This window comes from Talpa europaea, assembly GCF_964194135.1.
Source record: "Talpa europaea genome assembly, chromosome: 15".
In the NCBI taxonomy this organism is placed as follows: Eukaryota; Metazoa; Chordata; class Mammalia; order Eulipotyphla; family Talpidae; genus Talpa; species Talpa europaea.
This window is the reverse complement of record NC_140083.1, coordinates 74330958-74343846: the sequence shown is the minus strand read 5'-3', so window position 1 is coordinate 74343846 and position 12889 is coordinate 74330958. Positions and strand designations below refer to the sequence as shown.

The following is a 12889-nucleotide window of genomic DNA, read 5'->3' as shown; positions in this document are numbered from 1 at the left end:
AAATATCTGCTCTGTTATGATGGGATTCAAAGATTTATCAATGGACATCATCCTGCTCTATCCAGTTCTCCATCAAAATTTCACCTAATAATTCAGCAAGCATTGATGACAGCTACCTCAATTCACTCCTTATTTAGTAGATACAAATGGCATCTTTCTGAATTTTACATCCCTTCCACATGTATTAGCTGGAATGCTTCAATAAAGAACTTACAGTGGTCAATTATCTAATTTCCCTAAATTAGTTTATCTATGAAAGGTAGCTGTTTCATCTTTTCCCTTTGCTTTTATCTACTCCGGATAATAAGTTGGTACCCTAAAATCTCAAAAAAAATTTTTTTACAACATCCTCATAAAACTTTCAGATTTAAAACCATTTCCTGTATTTAATTACTATACTCATGAATCCTTTCTTACACGCAAACTGTTCACCATTGGGTAGTGACCATACTTGATTCTTGCTCCTTTCTCCTTCTTACCTGACCCCAGTGGTATCTGATAGCTTCCTGGTTTTAGAGTCACATGATGCAGTGCTTTCAAAGTATGGCTCCTGGACCAGCAGTGTCATTAACATCAGGGAATGCACTAGAAATGCAAATTTTGGAGCTTGCCCAAAACTCATCGAATCAGGGACAGCAATCTATGTTCTAAAAAGTTCTCCAGGAGACTATACACACTAAAGTCTGAAAACCACTGACCTCGGTTTATCTTGTACATTTCCTGCTTCAATCCTAGAACTACTCATCTCTCCAAGAATACCAGGTTCTATCAGTAGGGAAGCATATTTAGAAATCACAATATGGGTACAGCCACAGGGCTGTCATTTGCAATATGTAGATAAAAAAATAAGCAGCAAAGCTAGTTATTCAAAGAGCTGAGATCAGATCTAAATATCCTACCTGGCGCCCACTGCTCTTTCCTGATACCTGAGTGAATTATATCCATGTATAGCTTGCGTATGGCCATCAGCTATGCTTTTTCTTAACTTTGATATCATCACTTACTGAAACACCTTGAAAAAGTCACTTATCCACTCTAAACCAACATTCTCTATATAAAATACACATAATTAATTTATATCACATTATATAAAGGTTACATTAGTTCCAGAATCACCCATGGATAAAAAAATCCACAGATACTAAAGTAGCTTACAGAAAATGGCTTAGTATTTGCAGATAAACTGTGCAAATCCTCCCACAGAGCTCTAGATCACTTACAATATAAATCGTATGCATATAACTGTTACACTGTATTATTTAGGGAATGACAAAAAGAAAAATTCTGTACAAGATTTTTAAGACATGAAAAAATATTCAGTCTTACTGGTAATTAGAGAAATAAAACAAAATTAAATATTTTCTAACCATCAAACCTGGCACCAAAAAGAGAGAAAACTGACATTATCATCTGCTGTTGGTAGGTAGGAGGTAAAGTTATTAAGCTGTTTTGCTTTTGTTTTCAAAAAGCTGGTATGTTTCAGGAAATTTATACTGTTTCTAAAAGGAGTATGCATTTTATAATCAATAAAAGAAAAAAGAAGAAGGCATTAAGTAGCAGCACTTTTATGTCTGAAATAAATTTGTTGTAAAGCCTAAAAATGGCTTCTAAATAAGATTTATATAAACTCCTCCAAATCTGCCTGGCAAAGACTTTCTAATTGTGCTACTATGGCATAAACACTCTATCTTACCCAATCAAAAGCTGCATTGAAAGAAAGCAATCGGGCAATGGCTTAGCAGTCTTAGCGAAGAGTTTCAGAGGTACCCAGCAAGCTCATGGCACTCTTCTCTAAAGCCTAAACCTTCATTCTGAACAGGCTGTAGATCCAGGAAATCTCAGTTAAATCATGACTGAGACACTTAAAAAGTTGCAGCATTTAGGTAAGTAATTCAGTGTCTCTAAGTCTACTTTCCTTATCCACAAAAAGTGCACAATTCCTCCTGCAGCACTGGATAACTGTGATGGTTAGAAATAATGTTCAGAGCCTAGTTTCAAGTAGTGGGCATTTAATCGGCCCTTATCACTACTACAATTGTCATTGTGCCTGATTTAACAAATCTGTAACTAATTAGGCTTACACATCCCTTATCAATCCACGGAACTAATAAAGTATGATGTAAAATATGTCCTCCAAAATGAATTTTTAAAAAGAAAAGAAAGAAGGATACAGGAAAAAGGGGGGGGGGGAAGGTGGGGAAGGGGTTGAGAGGGAAAAGCAAAGGAAGAATTGGGCAAAAAAATGAAAGAAGTTAAACATGAGCCAAGATTAGCAATATACTTTAATGAAGGAAATTGAAAATAGTTCTACTCACCATCATGAAGCTCAGTGGAACCCATTCATTAAACTGACACTGAACTTACCAATAAATGTGATCAACCTGAAGCAAGATGAACTTTCTCCTATGCAGAGATGTCCTCAAAAAACTGTGGAATAAAACTTGCCTTTTCTATTTAAAGTCATTCCTTTATTGCTTAACAACTGGTCTGACAGGAAGGCAGCAAGCAGGGTTAGAGAGAGAAAAGAGAGAAGAAAGACGAGAAAAACAACATGCAATGATGGATCCACTCTGTTCACCAGATCCTTTCAGATCCGCCTTGCATTCTAACCTGCAGCTGCTGGGAGCTGTCGTTGAGATTGTCCTCCCTTCGCCGAGCCTCCTCCAGCATCTGAGCGCTTTTCTTCTTTTCCACCTGCTCCTTGTGCTTCAGATTTGCCACCTTCTTATTCTGGTCTTTCACTTGCCTATTAACAGAGGGAGAAAAATCACATTTTTCATCTCTATGCAGAGAAAAGAATATGTTTATTTACAGACTTAAATGACTGACACTGCAAACAGCTGAAAATCAACAAATGTTCGTGCAAATTTTATTTAACCCTTTAAAATTCTTTCCTACCAGTGGTAGCAAAAGATAAATAATGTTGTTTCAGGAACATGTATTGCAGCATGTAACTTAATGAAGCACAATGAAGGCATAAAATTGTGGAAAGCATGACTGTGAAATGACAGGGGAAAGAAAACAAATAGGAGATTTAGGTTCAAAATATGGAAGCAGTTTACCGACATCAATTCTGTGCAATAGCAAAATGGCTGATTAAGACTTTGTAATAAAATTTATCTATTCGGACAACCAAGTAAAGAGAAACAGAAGGTAAAATCAAACCCTTTCCTCATGTCTCCTTCTTACCCAACTTTCTTCCATTATATGTGTGTACACCTTATTAACATCTACATTATATATGTTACCCATAGAGAGAATATATACATATATAGTGTGTGAGCTGGAAAGTAATAGTTTAAGCAAGACAAACAGCATAAAAATACACTAATCAGAAATAAAATATTACTAAAGTATTCAATATTATATATAAACATCTACCTATTAAAAATCTGTATTATATATAAATTTTACACAGAGAGAATCTATACTGCACAAAGCAAACTCGCCCTGTCCTACACCTTCCCAAGAATAACTTCATTTATATTCAGTTAAATCATATAAATATTATAAATAAAATAAAGACAAGATATAAAATTTCATGATACCACCTAGTTACTTAAACTTGACTTAACAGTAAGAATTTCACATTATACTTGCCCAGAAAGTATTCAATATTTATAATAGTACATACTATGTCTAATTGATATGTATGGGATTATTTCATAGCTGCTTTAAATGTTTTATTTTTATGAAACGGTATCTCTAAGAAGTAGTTTTTATTTTTATTACTTATTACAATATTTAATGTTATAAATATTATTTTCTAAAGAAAATAACCCATAATTTAAAATAATTTAGAAGACTGATATTAATATAAAATCATTCACAATATAGGGGTTTGTATAAATGCTTCAACTTCTGAAAAATATTTAAATTATCAATTCAAATATTTTAATCAGCAAGGGAACAGCATGATAATTAGTCTTACATCTAAATTCATTTATTTTCATGTTTGTTCTCACTACACACTGATTTTCACTAGGGCAAGGAACTTATTTTATATACTGTCACATATTTGAGGCAAGCCTGTCTCAGAGCGGTAATTCAAAGTTTACTGAAGTATTTTGACAGAAAGCTCATTTCTTAAATTTTGGTTCTCCAAATACCTCCATGACCATTAAACAGTTGATGAATGCTTCTATAAGCTAGACACTATTTTTGGGAATATGTCAGTGAACAAAGGCTCAGCCCTCACGGATTTATAGCCTTCACTAAGATAAAGGTTATAATTAAAACACAAAGTATGTCAGATGGGGACAAGTACAGCTGAAAAAAAATAAAAGGAAATAGGAATGTGGGAAGTGACTTGAGATTGAAATTTAAAATAAATTGCTCAGAAAAAGTGATACTGTGACCATAAATTTGAAGTGAGACCTGCAGCATAGTTTCGTACTTTTTTCCCTGAAGCAGCCCCCAGCTGCTCAGTGCAGAGTAGCAGAGGCTGATCGTTGACCAGAGTTCTGCAAAGCATATGGTATAGAGGAAGAGAAGGAAATAACTTAAGGGTGGTTAAGCAGAAGCGACTACACTGCTGGACCATGAACTCTGAGCCACATAAGGAGGAAAGTAAAGATATAAGAGGTTAAAAATAGTAACACGTTGTAGTATCAAGGTTTAAGAGTTCTTGGAGGGGGAGACCAGGAGAGCACCTGAACTGAGAGTAGAATGGGGTGGTGATCCAAGCTACCCTGCATTTTCCACATCACTAAACCAAGGGGGAAAATTCTGACAGATAATCAACTCCAGACACTTAAAACACATAGGAAAGGGAAAAGACGTGTTTGACTCTAGCCAGAACAACTACAAAATCCCCCAAATCTAAGAAATGACACTTGTCTCTTATTCTCTCTCCCTGGCCATCGTGGCGGCTGCCCTTGGTTGGGGTCAGGAAGATGGTGGCTGCAAAGAAGATGAAAAAGTTGCCAGAGTCAATCAACTCTAGGCTCCAACTCATTATGAAAGTGGAAAATGTGTGCTGGGGTACAAACAGACTCTGAATATGATCAGACAAGGCAAAGCAAAACTGATTACACTCGCCAACAACGGCCCAGCCTTGAGGAAATCTGAAAGAGGGCACCACACCATGTTGGGCAAAACTGGTATCCATCACAGTAATGGCAACAATATTGAATTGGGCAGGGTGTGTAGGAAATATGCAGAGTATGTGCACTGGCTGCCACCGATCCAGGTGATTCTGAGCATTAGAAGCATGCCAGAACAGACTGGGGAAACATAAACAATGTAAAATTTTTCTTTAATAAAACTGGCTAGAGCTTGTTTTTTAAAACAAAAAAGGAAATGACACTAAGAATGACATGTGATCAGAGGAAAGAAAAGCAGAGAACCTCCTCTCATATACCTTAGTATGATTTGTGGAGTTGTTTATCTAAAACAGTCACTGCCTGGTTCCCAAACTGTGTAAGGATAGGAATCATGCACTGCTGGTATATTAAAGAATTTATAAATTCTGAAAAACAGACCAAAGACATGACACAATGTGATGACGATACTGTGCCAAGAAGTCTGAATTTGGGGTAGGGAAACAGAGAAACATGGCAAACCTGTATCTTGAAACACTGACTTGATTTTTTTGACCTATGACCGAGTAAATATATTGACAATTATTTTCATTCTTTCACAATAAGGGTGGGGGACACTGTTCGATGTTACTTGCTCTGAATTTCTCCCTGATTTATTCATTAACACATAGAAAAACATCCAGCATTTTTATGGAGATCATTCATTTATATTACACATTATCTTAGTTTTTATTATTGTCTAAAAATAGGGCATATTAACCTTAGATTTTTCGAGTCCACTGTGGTCCTAAGAGAAATAAACATACACATCTTCCTGTCCTGCCTCTATATTTTTCCCCCTTTAAAATTTTATTCTTCTTCCCACTACATTTAATTTTCTTCTCTCTCTCATGGTTTTTCTGTTATATGCCTCAGGGTTCACCATATGAAGCAAGTATTTAATCATCATTCTTGGTGGACATCCTACCTATGGAGATAACCTAGAAATAACCTAGAAAAAGTAAGTGCCAGCCGGGACAAAAAAAATGAAGCAGACAATGTGGACTTTTACTTCTTGCTATCTTATTTCTGTCTTTCTAGCTGAAAAGAGCTTTGGTAGATATTAATCCATTTAACTCTCTCTCCCCACCCAAGGCTTTGGCAATGATAAAACCTATGAATGCACACTTCAATCACGGTGCACAATAGTTTATTGTGTATGCAAAAAAGTCACCACCTCCATGTTTTTTTCACTTGGTGATTTCACAGAGCTCAGTTTAAAAAGACATTCAACTTGGACCTTTCTCTGTAAGAAATAATGCTGGATCATTTTTCATTTTTGCAAGAATTATATAAAATATATTAAACATAAAAAAATAAAACTGGATCTTGAAAGATTAAAAAAAAACTTTCTGTTAAAAAGAAAGAAATAATAGTTGAAGACTACTATGAGACTTTAGGTATTAAGTAGAATAAGTTAAGACTTTTTCTCTGGTGCTAATGTTACTGATCAGAAAATTTTCCGAGTGGTTTTCTTCCTAAACTCTGGTTAAAATACAGTGAAAATCTTTGTAACAATTGTACAAAAACCTACTAATCACTGAAGCATTCCAATGAAATGAATAAAAGAATAAAGCTTAAAGTTTCTGATTTCATTAATAAAGGATGGGTCAGGTGAACAAACACAGGGAGGCAAAAAAATTTAAAATGTTAACTTAAAAATATAAAAATTTAAGGACAATTTATTTTCATTTCAAAAACATTTGCATTCCACTTTCCAGGGGTCTTCAGCCAGCAGGTTTCAGATTTTATGTTAAACGTGATTTAATTTACAGAAATTCTGTATTCAGAGGGAGTGAGTAAGGCAAGGGGGCGAGGAGGGAGAAACTCAGTATCCACACAATTGAATTATAAAAGTTTAGTTTACATTCCCTGCTTTTTATGTTTGTTAGATTCATATTGACTGCATAATAAAATCCAAATTCCCATAATTAGCACAAAGGCCCTTAACAATCATACCATATTTTCATTACTTCCTTGCACAGTTAAGTTTTGAGTTTTGGAGTGGCTTTGTTCTGGCTTATGCCTTTTCAGATGCCTTTCTGTCCTTCCTCTTTCCCGCCATCTCTGCCCAGCAAACACATTACTCATTCTGCAAGTGGAAGCTCAAATGGTACCATCTTAACATAACTTTCCAATTCTACCCTAAGCAGGACTGCTTCATCCCTGTGACTGAAGGGGGCTGCACCTGAACCACAGTAGGGTAGGCTATAGTATAACTGTAAAGGAAACTATTTTCTAGATTCCCTGTTCAGTAGTTATAATGCTTAAAATATACAAATAAAAAGTATAGAGTTTACAAATTAAACAAAAGAAAAATTAAAATACACAAAGAAATTCAAATTATCAGCTTTAATCTGTAGTTAAGTCACTGCTCCCCAGCACAAGCATGGGACTTACTACTCTGAAGCAAGTTCTATTAAGTAAATTAAATTGTCCCAAAACCTTCTGTTTGCCACACTGCTAAATGCAAGTTTACTTCACACAGTGCATCATAATATCATTTGAACTTTGCTTGAAATAAAAGCAACATGATATAAGAGATTCACCTAGTTCTTTTTTTTATGGGTTCACAACAATTACAGTGATTAAAACTTGAGCACAAGATCATAACTGTCAAAATGGATGATGCAACTACCTATACTATTTAGTTATGAGACATTCACCCAGATGATGTAAAATATGCATATGAATTGTTTTTGATCATCACTGAAATGAATAGAAAATCCTAACATCTGCATGGTAAACTCTGTTCCTCACTCTTTCTCTGGTGAACCCCCTCACACCTCTGGCCTACACCCCAGTTCTGGTATGCATAAATAAATAAAAAAGATATCATAAAAAAAAGATATATTGAAAGCACTGTCCATGAGGAAACGGGCTCTGGAATGCAAGATGACCTACATTTGTGTAAGCTTTGACAGTTTAAGTTCTTTACATTTCATTCATCATTAATGGATACCACACTATTTGCATAAGAAATATCAAGGAGCAGAAATGGGAAAAGGAACTTTTTCCAACAAAGCTTTGAATTCATCTTTCTATCTTTAATACAAAAGTAGCATTTACAAAGACAGGTAGAATCTTCAACTACATATAGAAGAAATATGTCTTCTTTTCTCCTTTTCTACATTTACACAACTTTGCATTGGAATTCAACTTTGCACCTCCTGTTGATACTGACATGGGTCAACAAGAACAGTACAATGTTTTTAAAAGCCATGAAATGCATGGGACATCTTCTGTGATATGGTAGATCAAACAGAACTCCATAAAGAAAGCAAAAAGGAATAATCCTAATAGCTTCAGTTACTGATTGCTTACCTGAGCCAAAAACTGTTCTAAGTGCTATTTGTTTTAACCCGTTATTTGTATTAACTCTCATTTTTTACAACAACCCTTTAGATTAGCTAATTATTCCAATTTGAAAGACTAGAAAACTACAGTTGAGAAATGTGAGGAAATGTCAAGCAAACTGGGACTCCGTAACTCTCACTCTTAATTCCTAAGCTGTACAGCATAGAAATAGTACAAAGGACCCTGAGGTTCAAATGAGAAAACCTGGCTTCAAATCTAAGTACCAATACTTACTAGTTTGCTGACCCTAGAGAACTCATGTTCCCTCTCCTTAGCTCATCATCAGAATAATAATTTGCCGCTGTAACCCATATGCCAGCTATGAGACAGACCCACGAGCTTTTATAAACAGTAAATATGTCTGATGCCATAGTTATTAAAAAAGAGATGCTAGGTAAAATGCATGTGGTGTTAACAATATAGTTTTCTGAACATTATCAGAAATTATCATATCCTAATTTGCATTGCCATGATTTGTGTGCAAAATAACTTTTTAATTGCAGTTTCTTATTACTTTCTGCAAGTTTCCTTTACTAGATTACTTATTAATGAAGATGGACAAATCACTTTATGGGTTGTTCACTTGTGTTATTTACCTAAAAAGGTATAAACAATAAATCTCTCTACATCCTTTTCAGGAAGAGCAACTGAAATAAAACAAGTAATGTTTCTACCATAGAATTTCTGGCATATATAAAAAGCAGTAGTGTTTGCTGATTTGTTATCACCATGTCTGTAACTCAGCAGAACCACAAAAAAAAGTTAAAGGTTGTGTTTGTTGTTTGTGTGTTTTTAGAGGTTTGTGATTGTGGTTACAGGAAGGTTCTTACATAAATCCACAAAACTATGGCAACTGTCCACCATTCATTCTGCATTCTATCCTGTTCATATGATAGCCAAAATGTCACTAAAATGAAATTTTAATTAAATTACAATTTTTTTCTTCCTCATTCCCCACTGGCTCCTTTCACCTTCATTTGTCTTTGGCTTTAGAAAAATGGAAATTTGAATCCATACTCTTCCAGTAAATCTAAAACTCCTGACATTTTATCTGCTCAAAACTTGATTTCTAAACATCTCTTTCCTGGAGTAAGTTCTATCATTTCAGTTTCTTTTTAGAGGTTCAAGAAAGTTAGTATACAAAGCTCTATTACGTATCTTTGTTTTAGTATAAGCATACTGACCTTGAGGTGAGACTGAAGGAAACAGCAAATCCAGTAAGAAGATGTGAAAGAGAAAGTTAGAAAGAATTAATAAGGACAATATCCAGAAAAAATACTGCTCATAGACACAGACAAAACATACAGCACAAAACTAGAGAGGGGGAAGGAATCACATGCATTCTGCACAGGCACTAAAAATTAGTAGTTTGTTTTTCAACTCTCAGTAAGCGTATTTTCATATTAGATTACACCACACACTTTAATGTAAATCTCAAAAAAATTTAGGAAATTTACCATTTCCAAGGGAAGGGGAAAAAAATTACTTTCTCCAACACAAAGGAAAATAAGAGGTTTGTTGCTCCCCTTTCACTTGAGTAGCTAATTGTTACCTGACAACATATTTGGTTTCACTTTCTACACACTTGCCTTATAAATGACACTTCTTTTTCACACCCCACTCCATTGTGTGGATCCACATTAACCATGAGTAAAAGTAGAAAAACATTGACAGTTTCAGTTATTATGTCAAAAACAGAACTATTTTTTTGAAAAAAATTATAAAATAATTTTGTCAAATATGAAAACAAAAACTTTTTTCCTAATTACAACCAAATTTCTCTTTTAAAATCCATCTCAAATGGTGCAATCTAACAGCAATAATGAACAAGAACAGGCAGCTTTCTAAGTATCAATTCATTTCCAATACTACTCAGCAGTTAAGAGATGCAAAGTAGTCATGCTTAATACTCCTATATAACATGAAGCCCCCATGGTTCATTACTGCTTTTTATATAAGCAGGCAGTTTTATTTTTAATTAATCAATTTCACTGAATTAGTATTATCCTCCAATTACTTAGATTTCTATAGGCCAGTGACATCCAGACTGTCTTTGGGATCTAAATTTTCTTTAGAATCTAACACAAAATACTTATTTCTTGAATGCAAGCACCATTTCAAATTGTACTTTAATGTTTTCTAATATCTTAATACTTAAAACCAAAGTTTTAAAAAGTCATCATGAGGATAACGACAGATGAGGACAAAATTATCCCCAGTACAGATGAAAATGAGATGGAAAACAGAAACAAAATGACTTCCTCACCATTATGCAATACACATTAAGGTAGATCCAGGTAAGAACAGAAGTCTGCTGACATCTCTCACCTGGGCATTTTTTGTATATTCTGAAATACTTAGAGAATCTTTAGGGGAATGATAAAAATCCATGGATCTTTGGCACATATAAAATAATGTCAAATGCAGACTATGTTCAAAGGCAGGAAGAGGTCTATCATCAAACAATTATTGATCCCAATGACTTTTTCAACTTGTATTAGCTGTCAAGCTGTATCTCACGGGAAATAAATTTAAGAGAAAAAATAACCATATGAGTAACTGTATATAATTCTAATGTTAAAACTTTCAAGTAAAAGATTAAAGTAACCACTAAACAAAAATTTTTATCAAGACTATAGTAACACATTGTAAGGTGCTGTGCCCACAAGAAACTTTGGGATGATAGCTTAATAGAATTGATTATTCATGTAAAGCTTTCTTTCATTTTTTTATTTTATTTTTTTAATTAATATTTTATTTTATATAATTCTAAGCTTTCTTTTAAATGAAATCAGTGAAATTCATCAAGGAAGAAGAAGAAGAAGTTAGCAGCTTCCCCAGAAAGCAAGCTAAAGCAAGCACGATCAGATAAAGAACCAGTCATCTTTAGTTATAAAAACTAACAAGTTTTTCCTTTTTCTTTCCTTTTTAAACACCACCCATTCTCCCTCAAGAAAGAACATACATCACCACCACAGTACTAGTCATTTCTCTTGTATTCCAGCTACACTACGGTCATATTCACTGATGCTGTACTTTACTGATGAAAGGCATATAAACGTAAAGGAAACTGTGCTCTAATTGGAACCATGGCACTAATGAATTACATACTGATTTTGCCAAAGTTATAAATAGCTTAATAGTAAAGCGTACATGTAGGTCTTGAAAGAAATGGATTTCCATACAGAAAAATATTTAGCAATATGAAGACTAAATATGCAAATTTACATTTTCAGATTATATTGTGCCACATATGCCTGAATATATTAAACCAATATAAAATAATCACAAAAATAAAGTTCATTATCCCAATGAAAACTCCAAAATAAAATTTAGGTGAACCTATCTAGATTAAAAATTTCATGAAAGGGGGCCTCCCTGGTGGCGCAGCGGTTAAGTGCTGGGTTGCGAAGCTGCCCGTGGCCTCTGCAGCGCCGGTTCGATCCCCAGCTGCTCCCCGGCCACTGGAGGAGGGTCCCACATGGCGCGCAGACCTCTCCTGCCGCCCGCTGCTCCCCTCAGCAGTGTACTTCGGTCCTTCTGCCTGCTCTGCTCCCCGCTCTGGCTCTGGTGAATTCTCTCACCCTCCCGCGCTTCTGACTGTACCCAGTGCATGTATAAACAAAACAAACAAACAAATAAATAAATAAAACATGCCTCTATAAAAAAAAAATTAAAAAAAAAAATTTCATGAAAGGGCCTCCCCGGTGGCGCAGTGGGTTGAGCACAGTGCTATGAAGCTGTCCATAGCCTCTGCAGCACCGGTTTGATACCCAGCTGGCCAGGGAGAGTCCCACATGGTATGGCAGACCTCTCCTGTCTCACTCGCTGCTCCCCTCAGCAGTGTATTTTGGTCCTTCTGCCTGTCCTGCTCCCTGCTCTGTCTCTGGTGAATTCTCTCACCTTCCTGTGCCTCTGGCCTGTACCCCTGTGCTTGTATAAATAAATAAATCTTAAAAAAAAAAAAATTTCACGAAGGCACAGATTTTTGTGTATGGCACCCCCTTGTATCCCCAAGGTCCAGAAGAGTGCCCAGCAAACAAGAGCCTCCATAAATAGAAAAATTAAGTCATTAATTAATGAAGAAGGAAAAGATATATATATATATATATATATTTGGTAAAGACAGTGGGTTGTGATTTATCATTAAAAAAAAAAAAGTGGGTTGTGGAGAAAAAATTAAACTCACAAACTGGCTATTATTCTCATAAACTTAATAATTATAAATCTTGTTAAGAGTGGTGTTTAGATATGCAAATTTAAAGGGAGAATAATCAGTCAAAAGGAATAAGAGATTAAAAAGAACTTGAGGGTTTACATAGATTAAAGGTTTGCAAAAAAGTGTGGCCTCTCCCTGATGGTGCAATGGGTTAAGACACAATCTATGAAGCTATCCGCAGCCACTGCACCATGAGTTCAATCCCCAGCCAGGGAGCTAGCTACATGGAGCA

General features: G+C 35.1%; 1 protein-coding gene and 1 pseudogene across 4 annotated transcripts in view; one reads left to right on the top strand and one right to left on the bottom strand.

Annotated features, from left to right (window-relative positions):
- The window catches only part of ERC1 (ELKS/RAB6-interacting/CAST family member 1), a gene marked incomplete at both ends in the record, with an annotated part of 269908 nt that overhangs the window by 161397 nt on the left and 95622 nt on the right, over positions 1-12889 (bottom strand). For 2 of the 3 annotated variants that reach the window (XM_084254694.1, XM_084254696.1), the window contains one exon: positions 2611-2746. In XM_084254694.1, coding sequence (XP_084110820.1) covers positions 2611-2746 — 136 coding nt within the window. Of the gene's footprint in view, positions 1-2610; positions 2783-12889 lie in introns of all 3 variants that reach the window. The other variant, XM_084254695.1, reaches the window with a different exon arrangement.
- Positions 4896-5305, top strand: LOC311184659 (large ribosomal subunit protein eL30-like; annotated as a pseudogene). Its single transcript has one exon. The product of its transcript is annotated as a large ribosomal subunit protein eL30-like (transcript).